The 15,083-nt window shown below is 50.4% G+C and overlaps 6 protein-coding genes across 6 annotated transcripts; 2 read left to right on the top strand and 4 right to left on the bottom strand.

The window, feature by feature from the left end:
* Window positions 1–687: 687 nt before the first annotated feature.
* Window positions 688–2,834, bottom strand: AA0111_g8462 (hypothetical protein; the record flags this gene model as incomplete). Its single annotated transcript, XM_028654912.1, has 2 exons — window positions 688–1,848; window positions 1,905–2,834. 2 exons carry the CDS (start codon window positions 2,832–2,834, stop codon window positions 688–690), a joined length of 2,091 nt encoding a protein of 696 aa, XP_028503884.1.
* A 1,020-nt stretch (window positions 2,835–3,854) lies between these two features.
* AA0111_g8461 (hypothetical protein) lies at window positions 3,855–4,301 on the top strand (the record flags this gene model as incomplete). The annotated part of the gene is made up of 1 exon (XM_028654911.1): window positions 3,855–4,301. One exon carries the CDS (start codon window positions 3,855–3,857, stop codon window positions 4,299–4,301), a length of 447 nt encoding a protein of 148 aa, XP_028503883.1.
* A 481-nt stretch (window positions 4,302–4,782) lies between these two features.
* Window positions 4,783–5,987, bottom strand: AA0111_g8460 (hypothetical protein; the record flags this gene model as incomplete). Its single annotated transcript, XM_028654910.1, has 3 exons — window positions 4,783–4,852; window positions 4,947–5,594; window positions 5,641–5,987. The coding sequence occupies 3 exons, from the start codon at window positions 5,985–5,987 to the stop codon at window positions 4,783–4,785; spliced, it is 1,065 nt and encodes a 354-aa protein (XP_028503882.1).
* Window positions 5,988–7,877: 1,890 nt separating this feature from the next.
* AA0111_g8459 (hypothetical protein) lies at window positions 7,878–8,721 on the top strand (the record flags this gene model as incomplete). Its single annotated transcript, XM_028654908.1, has 3 exons — window positions 7,878–8,229; window positions 8,281–8,597; window positions 8,650–8,721. The coding sequence occupies 3 exons, from the start codon at window positions 7,878–7,880 to the stop codon at window positions 8,719–8,721; spliced, it is 741 nt and encodes a 246-aa protein (XP_028504041.1).
* Window positions 8,722–8,887: 166 nt separating this feature from the next.
* On the bottom strand, window positions 8,888–10,350 carry AA0111_g8458 (hypothetical protein; the record flags this gene model as incomplete). The annotated part of the gene is made up of 4 exons (XM_028654907.1): window positions 8,888–9,084; window positions 9,135–9,694; window positions 9,748–10,246; window positions 10,302–10,350. The coding sequence occupies 4 exons, from the start codon at window positions 10,348–10,350 to the stop codon at window positions 8,888–8,890; spliced, it is 1,305 nt and encodes a 434-aa protein (XP_028504042.1).
* Window positions 10,351–10,873: 523 nt separating this feature from the next.
* On the bottom strand, window positions 10,874–13,289 carry AA0111_g8457 (hypothetical protein; the record flags this gene model as incomplete). Its single annotated transcript, XM_028654906.1, has 3 exons — window positions 10,874–12,176; window positions 12,234–13,179; window positions 13,232–13,289. The coding sequence occupies 3 exons, from the start codon at window positions 13,287–13,289 to the stop codon at window positions 10,874–10,876; spliced, it is 2,307 nt and encodes a 768-aa protein (XP_028504039.1).
* Between the last annotated feature and the right edge of the window lie 1,794 nt (window positions 13,290–15,083).

Below are 15,083 nucleotides of genomic sequence, written 5' to 3'. Positions count from 1 at the left end.
CATATATTCGTACGTTCCTTCCACCCGACCTAGACTTTCGAAACTTCCGTCAGGCCATCGAGCAGATGCAGTTGCATGGTTTGCTGTGAGTGCGAGACCAACTAGCGGAAATTGCGACATGAGGTTTCTATTTGGTCACAAAAGTAGTACCAGTTATACAACACAAGCAAGTTTTGACATAAAATCTGACTCTCCAGCGAACGTAGTCTGCATGTGTAGCTACGTGTAGGTTGTTGCAAGGATGAGCGTCAGTTATGGCCTTGAGTAGCACAGCCACAACTGCAGCCTGGGCCAGACACTTCCGAACCCAAGTCCGCGGGGTTAAGATGTAAGCTGTATAGTAGACGTTGATCTGTTTTCGAGGCGCTATCCCAACAACACTTACCCAGAAGGTATGCGGTGTCGCATTTCTGTAAATGTTATATTAGAAAAATTTGCGTATGATTTTAGAGGAGATTTCAATTCTAGAGTGTAGAACATGGAACGATTGAGCTTCTTCATGCCCTAACCGCACTGTACCTCATATCCTTGCTTCAGTAATGTTTTTGGGTCTAGTTCTTATTTACAGGCTATGAGTAAAGTTACGGAATCACAGTTTAAAGGTTCAGGCAGTTCTCTTATTCATCCCTAGTGTCGACTGGGTCGAAATTGCATCATTTGCTTGTGGCTTCCATACTGTCAACCCCTCTAATAGTATCTCGCACCACCACTACCGCCCCTCCCATCACGCTGTTCTGTCGGCCTTGTCGAATCATACCCCCTCCGCCCATATGCTGAATGAGGCGCATGTGTAGGGGACGGTGCCTGTACACCCCGAGGCCTATCGAGATGCGTAGATACAGGTGACATGGAAGGCTGTCTGGCAGAGGCTTGTGCCGATAGCACTGCAGCTAGTGGTCCAGGCGGTCCGCGGTGACCGAGTGGTCCTCTATCTGCTGGCGGTGCAGTCAGATTTTTCTTCGGTGCTGGCGCAAGAGAACGTAGTGCTTTGGTCGTAAGGACGCGTTCTGGGATAAAACGAGATTGCTTTGTCTTTCCCTCTGCTTTCACGGCTGGTTCGGGCGCCACCACCGTCTTCTGTGCTTGTTCAGCGTCCATCTCTTGATTATTCGCTCCTAAACCAGTATAACTAGCTGCTTTGGTAGCCCACCTGGCTTCCAACATCCTTCGTCCTTCTGCGCTCTTCCTTTCGGCCTTGCGGTTCTCGGCTTTCTCGATCCCAAGCTTGAGCGCTTCACCTACAACACCGTGTAGCGCAAGAAAAGGGAAGACGAGGATGTGACGGAGTGGCAGCTGGATATCAAGTCTGACTTCGTGGTCGTCCAGGTTCATGTGAAGTTGCGACCTTTTCTGCTCCATATTGTCGACCTTGGCCGACGCAGGCTTCGCTGATTCGTAAAACACCTTGCGTTCCTCGAATTTCCCCCATATCTTCCACTCTTCAAGCGCATTGCAGTCTAGATTTTGGGGACCGAATCGCTTCAAAGGGATACGAAGGGCACGGATTAGAGCTTGAGTATGGAGGACATTCAAGTCAAGTTTAGGCGTAAAAGAGTTGCGGAAATCGAGATACCAGCTCAGACACTCTGTGAGACCGCGAGCATCGAGACCAGACGGTAGATGATGGAGGCCACGGAGGAGGTCGTCGAATGTTGGTAGGATATAGCCGCTGCGCTTCTCTGCGATGTACCTGCCCGGCTCGAGGTGATCGGTATGTAAGTTCGCATCATGCTTTCCCTTAGTATTGTCGGTCTTGAAGCCTATTATGACATTCTTGACTGAGTCGCGTTGTATTTGGTTCATCGCTGCGCTTGAAACGTTCGTCGTAGGAGGGCCACGGAAGAAAGCCTGGATAGGTGTCAGCTATGATGCATCTCGCCATTATTGGGAAGACCCCAGCTTACCTGCATGCCCAATATGTCTGACCCACGATAGTCGTTGTTTGACATTCGAACCATCACGCCTTTCCATCGAACATGATGAGGATAGTACGCGTTTATCTCTTTAGCGGATAGAGGTATTCCAGGAGGAAGCAAGGCGTCCACTGGAAGGGCATCGTTATACCATGTATAGTTTGGCCCAAGGTCCTTCCCGATAGAGCCAGACTTTTGCAAAACCCCACGGACTGCCCTCATATTAAAGTCCCTTGTCTCATCAACCCACGTCCGCTGAAAAGGGGGGTATTTGTGTACGGATTCGATAGAGTCCAGTGCATATGGAGTCAAAAGTAACTTCGCAGTGCGAGCCATGGCTGGTGTATTTGGGGAATAAAGCGTTTTCAACTTCGTAGGTGTGCTTGGTAGCTGTGGGAATCCGATGGAGCCTGATGTCGCCATGTGCGGAAGCGCGTCTTCGATGATGAGTTTGCCTGAAAAGCGTAGCCTGACCGTCAAGCTATAGGTCTCGTAGGCTGACTGCTCGCCTTCTGTCTCGGACTCGCCAACCTGGTGACACCTCGATATTGAATGCCATGAGCTCCTTTTCTCGGTCTTTGCCTTCTTCTTGAACGCCTCGACACTAACGATGGTCTTTGGAAGTCCAAGTAAGTGCCTCCCCTTCGTGCCTTCTGGGGTACCTGGTATCGACACGGTCTTGTTAAGCGCTATACCGTAGCCGTTACTCTGATCACCAATACTACATTCTCTACTCTTCTGAGTATCTGTAACTTGGTACTCGTAGTCCATGTCGTCCCATGCTGATCGATCACTAGGCGTGCCCTCGATATCGTCGTGTTGGAAGACTCCAGTCGCGTAACGCCAGTCGCGTTTCTTCGGAATCCAAGCCGAGCACTTCTGGGGCCGAGCATGGTGAGCAAGAATATCCTCTTCCTTCATGTTGTGTACAGACTAGCAACTCGCAAAGTCGCTCGCAAACGTTGAGACTCATGCGTGATTCAAGTGTTTAAGAGGTAAATTTTCGGAATATCATATCACGAACAGCGCATAACGCACTGGCTCGCCTACGGTAGTCTGCGCAAACGTAAGTGAAGGCAGAAGAGGCACGTGTGGTTCCACAGTGCGCGTCCACACCGATGTTCACAACACTGAAGCGAAAGGAAGGATAAGACAACCCGGGGGTATACAGCGACATCTTAGCAATACGGCGTATGATTGCTCGACAGCGCTCCATGATAGTGCGCACTCGACTGTAGACTTTGTGTTTGCGACATCAAGCCCATTGCGACCTCTGCCAAAATGCAATTCCACTCTGAACCCATCACAAGAGAGAAAGCTCTAAAGACTGCCAAGGGAATTGCAAGAACAGATATTACTGGTTTGCAAGCCGTGAAGTGATTGGAGAACTGTAACCTGAAAACTTCAAGGTGTGGACAAAGGATAGAATACGGAAAGTTAGAACAAGACGGACAAGCAATCTGGAAGCAACGGTCGACGACTGTCATCGTTACTAAATGATAAAGCAATACTAGCAGTCCCATGAACAAAGTCTTCTGGCATCTCAGACCCAGCTAATACACCAGATTCTGCGCTCGAACTTGCTGAATTCTTCAGGACTGGCCGCATGGGCCCGTCTCATCCGGGGCCTCAACCTAGGCTACGCCGTGCAGGTCGACGTCAGACAGATTTATCGCTGAAGTGCCGCTACATCATCATAAGTGAGACGGATGCGAGGGTAGGAAGCATGCACCTTCAAGGTTGATGTAGCAGGATGGAGCGGACCCGCGAAAGGGACGCGTTTATCCAAGCGGCTCCCGCATCGACAGCCAATCATGACGCGTCTACGTCATACACGCCTGTCTCCTGCAATATCCGAGGTCTATCTTCAGCACCTTATCATCGCGTTCATCAGCGCGTTTCTTCCACTACACCATCCAAGCTCTATCATCAAAAGTCATCATGAGTACAAAATCAATCCCAACACTGACCCTCGATGGGGCTCGTATTGCCCTTGCGGCTGCCGAGCAACGATCAAAAGAAATCAACGTACCAATGAACATCGCCATCATGGACAATGCGTGCCATCTGCTTGCGTTCGCCCGTATGGAAGGCGCAAAGCTCACTTCTATCAACATCGCCATCGATAAAGCTTTCACAGCTGCAGGCCATCGAGCGCCAACCTCGGTGTACAAAGACAACGTGTATCCCGGTGGGCCTGCATATGGCATCAATCACAGCAACCAAGGGAGATTTATGACGATTGCGGGAGGTGTTCCGATTGTAAAAGACGGAGTTGTTGTCGGGGCTGTGGGATGTAGTACTGGGTTGCCGAGTCAAGATGAGGATGTTGCGAAGAAGGGTGTTGAAGCTGTGGAGAAAAGCTTCGGGCTTAAGGCGAAGCTGTGAAGGTTTGGGGGTAGGAGAAAGGAGAAATATGAAATAGATCCCGGTGAGCTGTCACATCGATGCGAGCGCCAGCGACAACCTGTCCCTGATCACGACCGTCTTTCAATTAGTCTCAACGAAAGTAAGCCTGTATTGCGGCAAGCTATCTTTCCAATTTCTACATCCAATCATGCTCCAACACATATGTACTAGCAGCACGGCTTATTCACCGTCGAGAAGCGGAAAAATCACTGTCCTTGCCACACCGTTCCCTTACGTTCCACTCGTCTAAGACGGTTTCTGGCATTGTGAGTAGTATTCGTCAACCTTGAAGCAAATTAACCCCTGATTGCAGGTTGTCGAACCCTGCCATGTCTGCCCGCCGCACTGATCATATAGTTGTACTGGACCTGTGGCTATCGGCGTCGCAGGTTTGGTCGTGGTTGTGCGCCGGGTGCGCGTTGATGGCCGCCCTGGCGGAACAATTGAGGTGGATGATGGTTTAGCGGTAGTCTGAGGCCGCGAGCTTGACGATTTCTGCGATGAAACTGGTGGTTGGCATTGTGAGTACCCTGAGAGTGATCAGTTGTCGTTACGCAATGACAGGTACTTGACGTGGTGATTGAAGAGAAACAAGGTAGCCTACATTCATCGATTCTTACGCACACAGAATCTTTGCACGTCGTAGGGCCGGTCCATCCGTTTCCTCCACAACGATCGTATGGTAGACCAATTGCCGGCATGGCACTAGCCGATGTTGTCGTCGTCAGTGTCGTCCGTGTACTGGCTGGATCTGCAAGGCAGTAGTATGAGTTCTCATCGACGTAGGTACAGACCGTGCCTCCTACGCATCGGGTGGGGCCTTTGTAAGTTCTTCCACCACACTGGCCCCCAGGCTGTACAGTACCAGAAGATATCGGAGCAGATGTCGTAGGTGTCGGTGACGGAGTGTTCTGCCCTGGAATTGGATCGTCATTACGTCTGCAGCCAGAAGTTGACGACAGAGCCTCAGGACAAGTCACCTTCTCCCAATTGATGGTTGGATTGTCGGCTGCTCGAAACCAGTCGAAGCGCCAATAACAGCCGGCCTGCAGAGCAGTGGGAAGAGCTTCGCAATCGTCTCTGTGCGCTACGCCACCAAAGTCTTCGCCCCAGACGTCTTGCCCACCATACTGCTTTGTGCATCCCCGGATAGCACCTTCGCCGCCACCGGGGATAGCTATGTTGAACTGGTCTTCCCCAAGATCGGATCCAGTATTGGTAACTTGGACCACCATCTTCTTCCCGTTGACCGGACCGGAGGTGAATGTCAGGCTGGAAGTTGTCAGTTACTGTTCGAGCATCGAAGCAAGGAACTTACGAGTAGCAAGAGCAGCACCAGGCAGACTCATTCGAAGCCGCAAGGTTGACTGCGGCGAAGCCATACGCCAGATCGTTGCTCACAGCGAAAGGGCTGAGGTCCGAGCAAGCATATGAGCCACCGCCACTCTCACAGCCATCACGTCTATTGTAGTTGTCGAGAAGATTGTCGCTTGCATCGCATGTCAATACGGGCTTGTCAACAAGAGCTTTTCCTGGCCAGGAGCAAGAGTTCTTGCAACAAGACCACTGACGAGTGGTTGAACCCGTGCCTTTGATTGCACTTCCAGCGCCTTGGACAATCCCAAGAAAGTTGAGGATAGAGACAACAAGAGTAAAGATTTGCATCGTGGAACTTGTTATAAGATGTCACATAAGGAGAAGCTGAAGGCGTAGCTATAAAGGCAAGCTGATGATAACTGAAGTACGAAGCTTATATACGTATCCAGCTGCTAATGGCTATCATCTGGAATGTTTCTCAGTTCCATCTGGTACGGCACCTACCACACGTCGGCCCCCGATATCTGCACGATCTTGCAGGAAACTTATCGGATCTTTGATATGGCCAGGTAGTTAATTGCGCACACGGGAAGCATGTTGGTTTTCATCTACCGGCCATGTTTCTTGTGCTACCCTTCGAAAGCGCTGTTGTTACACTGCTATCCGTGGCAGCTGAACTCATGGCTCAACAAAACATATGGCTACATATCTTGATGGTGTTGGAAGAGTACCGGCACTCCCCCAGCCTATTCTCTCTGAGGCATGGCGACGTTGCTGGCGATAATACTGGCCCCGTTTGTGTGGACAATGTTTGATTGCACTCGTTTCTGGACCGTAACTGCGGGTTATCTTCCATAGATAGCAGCTCTTCATCCGATACCCATAGAGCCGGTAAGCCACGAGCCAAACTTCCACTCCGATCTTAATTAAGAAACTTCTACTTTTGGTTTTGAGGATTGTACCAGATTGAGCAACGAGCGACTTGTTGAGATCAACTAGTTCTTCAACCGCAGAAGCTGGCCTCGCGGACATTGCCTCGTTTAGACGTTTATGGCGTTGCGACGCTGAGAGATGTGGGCCTGTAGTGCTGCGAAAGTACACGAATACGACGCACACATTCCAGGAACTCGCCAGGACGGAATTCACTCTGGTTCGAAATTCAAATGAACTGCGCCATGAGATGAGAGACTCTTCAGGACGCGGCCATAAGACGGTGAGATGCCCAGGTGCGTCACCTTGCCTATGATAGATCACTTGGCATTCCTTCCGATCTGTTCTGGTAAGTCCCGACTGCCGGCCTCTTTCCACGGTTACGGCAAGCTTTGGATACTGTCATGCGCCCTCTAAGCGAACTCACATGTACGGCGTTGCGCTTTAGGCAGGGATTATCTCGAATGCGTGACAGCGGGACGGAGCGTATGTCTGGGTCCGATCCGCAATGCGACCACAAAAATTCTGAAGGTCAGGGAGACCAAAGAGACATCGTGACCTGCCTCAAGATTACTTGCTAGGTGTTGACAGGTCAGTGTCTTCCAAGAAGCGGCGCTGAAGCCACTAAGCTGGGGTAACGCCGTCTGTCTTCCGGCACTAGGGTAAGCGCGCCGCAAGGAGGCCCAACACCAACCTTGGAACCCCTTACCTAGCGTCACTCCCTTACGCGATGCGCTTCCACGACTTTCACGAGCGTAGACTTGGAGATATATCCATCATCAAGTACAACAGCGGCGGTATCGGCATCAATCGAGCAGCTGATGTGCACACATCATACTGCATGCGGGCGCTACCCGCGCCTCGAATTCTCCGACTTGAGGCATTCGTGGCAAGATGTGGGGAACGGTCGATCGTCTACGACATATGCACGTTAGCCCACGCCCTGAAGGAATTTCTTGCTTTGCGTCTCAGGTATCAACGGCCAATCATGTTAGGTCGCACGTTGTTCCATTGGCCAGCTGCCGGTGAACATACCGCTTTATCGTCCTCCGAGACAGGGTGGTAGCAAAATGCGGTCGGACCGTCTCGTGAGGGCTATCATACAGCAGCTATGCTTCAGGGTCCGGCCATAACTTTGGTGGCAGCCGCGTCATGTTGCAGACGAGTCGTTCATCTGTCCTTCCCTGCTGCAAACATTGACTGACAGCTCGGCACAACCGCCTGGATTACTATACATCTCACACCCTGGACACCACGGATTCTTAGCCATTCAAAGTCGCGACAAACTCGCCGCAAAATCGAAACAGCATGTCAGGCCTGTGCTGTCTCTGGGCAACCTTCCCAGAAGGACGTGAGGAATGGTACGAGAACGAATATCTACCATCAATCGACTCGCCAAATGCCATCCATGGCATACATTGCGAGGTAACGGCGAGCGGCATGGAGGACGAGCCGGTGGGCAAGTTAGATTCGCCGTGGCCCTATATGACCGTTTGGGAGGTGAAGTCTGTCGACCAGTCCAACAAGGACATGTATGATTTATCATACCACCCACCCAGCAGCGAGTTGCAAACCTCACTCAAGGATCTGCGATTCGATATCCGATCATATCGAGAGGTCAAGGCTTGGAAACAAGACGATTGGTCAGGTGACGGTGGTGGTAAGATCACGGGACAGGATCAAGCCGGCGATGACGGACTAATGTCGATAGACATCGAATACGTCGCAAGCGTAGCGGCAATGGAATGGAGCGTGGCTGCAGACAAAGAAGAGGAGGTCTTGAAGTACTACAAAGATGTCGTCGGTCCCACAATATCTAGTTCACCAGACGTACTGCGGTTTCGCCTCTTCAAGATCGACAACGCGACAACCATGCAAGGTGCAGAGTTCGAGAACAAATCAAAGGACGAGCTACACAGTTACTTCACTCTTGTCGAGTTAGAGTCCGAGCAGTGGCCATGGGATGTGGTCGTCGACCTTGCCGAAGACGACAGGTGGAAGAATTACTTTGAGGGGCAACAAGTTGTGGTATGTCAACTATCAGCACTCGTAAAGTTGGAAGTGGCTAACAAAGAGACAGAAATGGCAGCTTGCTCATTACCTGACGAAGAGAGTCTACGGTGTGGAAAAGAAAGCCTCTTCCTCGACTTAGAAGCTGGTGGCGTTACTTATTCGACATGCTACATGCGTATACCCAGTTGGCTTCCTTGGGAAGTTCTAGCAGCTTCATGCCGAGCGAACCCTTGTATTAACGCAATACAACATTTAAAAACGTCGATCATCAGCATCATCGTGTTCAGGCAACAGAGTCGAAGAACCTAACCTATACGCACTCGCATCTGCGTCTGACACCACAGACGCACGATATACAGTTTGTCTGCGTCACTCGCTTGTTGATACTCAGCCTCGCCTATGCTCCGTACCAGTTCTGCTGGGTCGTCTTTCTTCACTGAACCAATGTTGCGGATTGATTTATATACGCCAACCGATGAATACCCGACAAGTCCACATGCGCCTATATTCAGTCAGCTTGGCCGTTCTCATATGTATCCCAAGATTACTGACCGGCAGCGGGTTTGAAGGCCGCATTCGCAATGCCTGTTGCACATCCAGCGGCGAAACCTAATACACCGTTCTTCTCGGCGCCGTCGATAGGCTTTACCATGAGGTCTCTTATCCCATCACCAAGCCCGTAACCAAAGCTCTTCATGCTGACCACCAACCCGCTTCTTAATCCAGTCACGTTCTCATACTGCCGTACCTCTTCGCCATATGCCTTGGGAAGATTATGGAAGCCTCGTGTAATACCATGCATAATCACTGCAGGGCTCTTGAGACTCGTCGTGACGATGCGCCCAAAGCCTTTGGCGGTACCGAGAGCTACTTGGCGTGCCACGTGGCCTGGGTCTTTCGTAATTTCAGAGCCCGATGACTCTATATTATCGCCTCGCTTCTCTTTCCGTTTTGCTTCGTGTTGCGTTAACATTGGTGTGGTTTGCTTACCCAATTCGATAGGGCCTGCTACAAGACCCAGCATCATACCGCTTACGACATCGTAGGTAGTCAAAAACACGGCGGACACGGGGTCGGTGGGATCGCGCTTCATGTCGGCGTATTGAGAGATCCTGCAGGGGATGTCAGCTCCCGTAAGCCTCTAATGTTTAGAAGGTTTATTTACAGCTGCAAGTCTTTTGCTTGAACGAGTCCTTCCTTAGTAAGCACTGCTGCGGCGAGTGGTGATAAAGCCATGCTTTTCCTCTTCACGAGCCATACTGCGGGTCTGTCGTTGAGGATACTGCACGCTCGTACGCTAGTGAGGCTGGCGGTCGCAACAGGTTCTGTAAGATGATGTGTTAGAGCTGGGGCGTTTATTGTTCGTATCTCCGATCGGTTTCCTTGGCCTGTGATATCTTGTTGTATATGGTATTCGTATTCTCCAGGGAGACTCTGTTCTTCACTCTGACGATCCGAGACCTGTAGCTGTAAAGGTTGGTCTGGGCCCGCATCGTATGCTGGTGACTGATCTGAAACTCGTGTCTTCTCATTTCGTGTCGCTTCTGCGTCTACTGATATTTCTCCACTCGTTGCTAGATGGGTGTACTCTGGGAGATCCATTGTGTACAGGTCGGCATTCTCCGCAGTTGGACTGACGTGCACTAAAGATGAGGTATCGCCGTCTACGTTGCGAAGTTTAGCATCTCAGTCTTAGCATTCAGGCTGTAGATGACTTACTAGCAACACTTCTATCCTCGTCTGCTACGATCGTGTACAGTGCAGTCATATTGTACAACTCTTGTCGCAAAGGGCTAGATCACGAAAATGACAATGTCAATTGAGACAAACTATTCCATTCAATCAATTCTAAGGAATTTTAGAGATATATCTCTATAAGACCGCACTCCATGGCCACGCATTCGGTAATGTTGTGTTTCCGAAATCCTAGACGCTAAACCAGATATGGTAGACCTTGAGAATGGCGCAGCGGGCGGCCTGACATGCCACCAAATTCGCCTGGGCGGCCCTATTAATGAGGACGCGAATGTGCTCGCGAGGCTGGGTTCTTGTGTTTATTCCTCGTCATCGTCGCGCGACCAACGCGGGGTTCGCAAGCTCTACTCAATTAGGCAATCAAAAGAAGTTGCGGAGTCTCGCATGTATACACATAAACACCAACCATTTTGCGCAATGCTAAGCTACTCCAGAAATCCAGCAATGGATTGGACTATAGAAAAAGAGCTGACAAGAAAACTCCACACATGTCATGATGAATGATGAAACGATAAGATATATAGTTAATGAGACACCTACTCCGCCCTCTTCTTTCCAACAGCTTGCATTACACGTGCTACCATGAGAACGGGACCATGTATGAGCAATGGTGACCATTCCTGGTCGTTTCGCTCGCTTGATCGACTACCTTCTTCACCGTTCGCAAGAGGCTGAACCTCCCTATCCAACACAGAGCCAGAGCGATGGGTATCTACAGAACCCCGACTACCGTGCATACTATAGGCGGTGCTAGATGTCCCATAATCGTGCGACTTGTGTGTTGGAGGAGCAACAAGTGGTGTTGTCGTGCTGGCAGGTGGCATCGACACTTGTGTTGGATGGTCGTTTGCGGCTTCCGAGGATATCTCCAAACCATCAGCAGATGCGCTTGCATCTGTTAGATCATTTTGCTCCGTGGATGTGACGGTCGGAGCTGCTGGTGTATCTGAACTGCGACGAGTGGATGACGCCGATCCTACCACGAACGCATCTTCATTGGTGTCTTCGCTTGTAACAAGAGCACCCGTCGCAGAATCACTTGTTGAGCTATTGCTCCTCTTTAGAAATATCTCTCTCGCTGAACTTATAGCGCTATACCATATCTGCCCGTAAGTCTTGAGCTCTACACTTAAGAGGAATGTGATCGGCAATACAGAGCACAATAACCAAAATGGCCACAAGCGTATGTTGACGTGTCCAGCGGCACGAAATTTGAAGAGGCCGCACATATCCTCCGCGAATTCATCGACAGTGTTCTTGTAAGTGTCTTGATCGTGATCTTCTCCACTGGCTAGACTCCATGCGTCGAACTGAGCTCTCGCCAAAGATGTCTTGAACATATGCTCCGCTTCGAGCTCCCAGTGATTGTTAGCTAAAGACTGCGACCTGGCTTGACCAACACGCTGCTGCGCCAGGAGACTGCTCCCGAGTCGCAGTTTGATAGAATCGTAAGTGTTGGATTTCTTAAGCGCATTTACCATGAACCAATACGCTGGATCTTCGGTAATGTGCGATACTTGGTCTGGTATCTTCTCGTATTCATGCCAGCAGAATGTGTTTGTTGGGTCGCAGAACTGGGTTTCGTCTATGCATGCAAATGCTCGTAATTTCGGGCTCTTGTTCTTGTAGTACTCCACGGTGCCATCTTGGAACTTGTATGGGTCGTCGGCTGGAAAGATGGGGTCGATGCTCTTTTGAGTATAAACAATGTGCAGAGCTGTGATGAAGACGATCGTGAGTGTCTTGGTCCTTGATTGAGTATCAAGTCCGGGTGCTTTGAGACTCCTATGAGGCTGGTAAAAGTCACAGCTAGGTATACCCAGAGATGTAGCGAATGTACTATAAGTTCATGAAAGTTAGTAGAAGGCCGTATCATTGGGACCTTCAGAAACGTACTTCAAGCGATAAACTGGCGCCAACCATTCGAAAGGGTGGCCCACAATTCGCATAGTATAATTCGTCAACAACTCTGGCGTTCCCTCACACTTGTCATCAACATTGTAGAGTTTACCATATTGGTATAGATAACCACGATCGACCGGACTATTGTAGAAATGCTGCACGTAAGGTGGTTGGTCACTTAATGGAGCGCACGTTGTTGTGCGCCGAAAAGTGTAAGTGGGGTTGGCGTTGATACCTAAGAGACTGGAGTCTAAGTAGCCCGTATCGAACGTGACTGCTTTACCAGGTAATGCGCCGAAGCGACATATTTCGTTGTCATCAAACGGACAAGATGACGGACTGACATTGTACCGCAGGGTCGAGTTGTAGAAGAAGTCGCACGTCATAGCCTTGCCCTTTTTATCATTGCCCCAATCATAGCATTCTTGAGCATAGATCGCTGCTCGATTTTCTCTCTTTACCATCAGGCTATCAACACGAGAGGCCTGCTCCTCGCCCCATCTTTCATTGTCATACTCGTAGAGACCACAAGTCTCTGATGCTAGTAGGCCCATACGATTTGTCGTCATCTTGTCCGTGAGGATGGAGCTTGCGATAATCTGTGAGAAGAAAGCAAAACACAAAGTGCTGAGGACGAAGAAATAGAAGAACTGGTGTCGAATCTCGAGTCTTGATTCTTTCTGGCGGAAGGCGTCATAGAAGCGTCGTAGCATCTGCCGTCCGGTTTTCGCGTCGTTCATGAGCCTTGTAGGTGTCAAAGGCTGTACCTCTTCGTCTCGAGGCGGATTTGACGTTTCCCTTCCAGAAGAGATCCATCTTGCAAAGCCAAGGAAACTGCTAACGAATATTCGAAATATGTAAGGTGTGCTAAGCGTCAGGCAGATGGCCACAGCGACTTTGAGCCACTGGGCTTGGTTGTCGCTTTGTAACCACTGAATATCTATAAAACGCCTCAGGGTAGTTTGGTACGTAAGGCTTTGGTTACAACGTACGATGATGGTTGCTCTCATCTGTCCAACGACCGGTTCGTGGCCCAGTGAGAAGCGACATTGGCTCAGCTTATACTACACAACGTGCGAATACGATTAATGTGTATGAGGATACGCAAGCTCGGTCGTAGAGTGGCTGGAGACAGTCTTGTACGATGCAAGTAGTTCACCAGTCGGAAGCCACTGGCGACTTCTGGAGGTTCATGTTCTCGCTCGAATGTGAAACAGGGGACGTGGCGACGAGTAATCGCATCGCCTGGACTCTTCGTCCAACGATCGTTTGTAGTCGATAGATCTGAGATATGGACCTTCTAGGGTTCTAAAGAATCAGGCTGGTGTTGCTTGCTCGTGAGACGTCAGGCGCCACGAGTTTTGCCCGGACTCGCCTAAGAGCTAGGCTCCCATATACATGCGCGTTCACGTGATGCAAAGGGCGACTATAACTCTGGGGTCGACTGATACAACACGTCTGATATTTCATAGACTATCGCGCCGCTAAGTCGCATTAGCCTCTCGAAAACATCAGTCCTCAGAACTCGTGGCATTGTGTCAGCCAACAACACGGATCATATTTACTTCGTCAACTTACGACTGGATATCGATCCTCGATGTTCTCGTCTCGGCAGACTGTGACGTGGCCAGGCTGAGTGGCTGATATTGGCTAACCAATTAGCGAAGAAAGCCTCCGCACCGAAGGACCTGTCGGCAGCAGGTGAGCCTCATTCGCAACGGGTAGTTTAGGCAGGGTGCGCCCCACCTATGTTTTGCATCAACTCGAAAGCTGTCGTCGGTAATGGCAAGCCCTCACGGACCAACGCCTGGGGGGTGGTCGTTTGACGCGCAGCGAGGAACCTACTACCAGCATGACACGCAGAAGCGCCAGTACGTGTACGCTGATAGCCTGATCGTACCGCAGGCTAGGCTCGTCGCCTTGCTGTGTTCTCTAGCACAACGCTGATGTGATTGTAGTTACTCGGAACCGCATGTTGTCGCACCCGCACATCGAGGATACGATCAACCAATGCATATAAACTATGCACCTCCACCTCCACCTCCTCCATATTCTCCACCTCCTCGCCCAACCTATTATTCAGATAGGCAGACTTACATGAATTACGCTCCTCCACCGCCGCCACCACCACCTCCACCACCTCCACATCCACCAAGGAATTACAGTCCCTCCACTACTTCTCCGCAGTATCACTCAAGTGGGTCGGATTATGTACCCATGCCTTCGCGCTCGCTTGAGTCAGGGTATCCGCAAAGAGATCCTCGCTATGTGCAAGCATTACCCAGCTTGCAATATGGTCAACTTGCATACCAATCCCACTTGGCGCCACCTTCCCCCTAGTAAGATCTTACCCTTCGTGCTGCATAACTCTGATAGTGTCTGATTGTTTACTAGCATCGCAACAAGGGCATGTAGCATTTGCGGATCAGGTGATGACCAGAACGATAGAAACCGACACGGTAGAAACCATTTCCAGGACAACAATCCTCCAGCAGGCGGGGGCCAGCCAAACGGTCACGACCGCATAGACGATGGCGACGAAACTCAGGCATTCCCGAGGTACTATTGCCGCCGGCACGGCGGCTGAGTAGCATTGCGAATGACGTTCTGGTCAAACTCCTTTCTCTTTCTTTGTAACGATTTCAACGTGCATTCCATATCTTCTCTATCTGCATCGTCGCCAGCGACGACCGCTTGCACAACCGTGCTGTTCATACCCTAGGACTTCTAGGATTTCTGACGATGTTGCAATTTGTTTGCGATTTAGCGTTTGAGGAGCTAGGTTTCGTAAAGCGGGCAGCATTTTCAGGAGTTGGTGGCGTGTTCTGGTTAAGTGAGCTGGGG

Source organism: Alternaria arborescens (assembly GCF_004154835.1).
Source record: "Alternaria arborescens strain FERA 675 chromosome Unknown contig_21, whole genome shotgun sequence".
Classification (NCBI taxonomy): Eukaryota; Fungi; Ascomycota; class Dothideomycetes; order Pleosporales; family Pleosporaceae; genus Alternaria; species Alternaria arborescens.
This window is presented reverse-complemented; position numbering and strand designations above follow the sequence as displayed.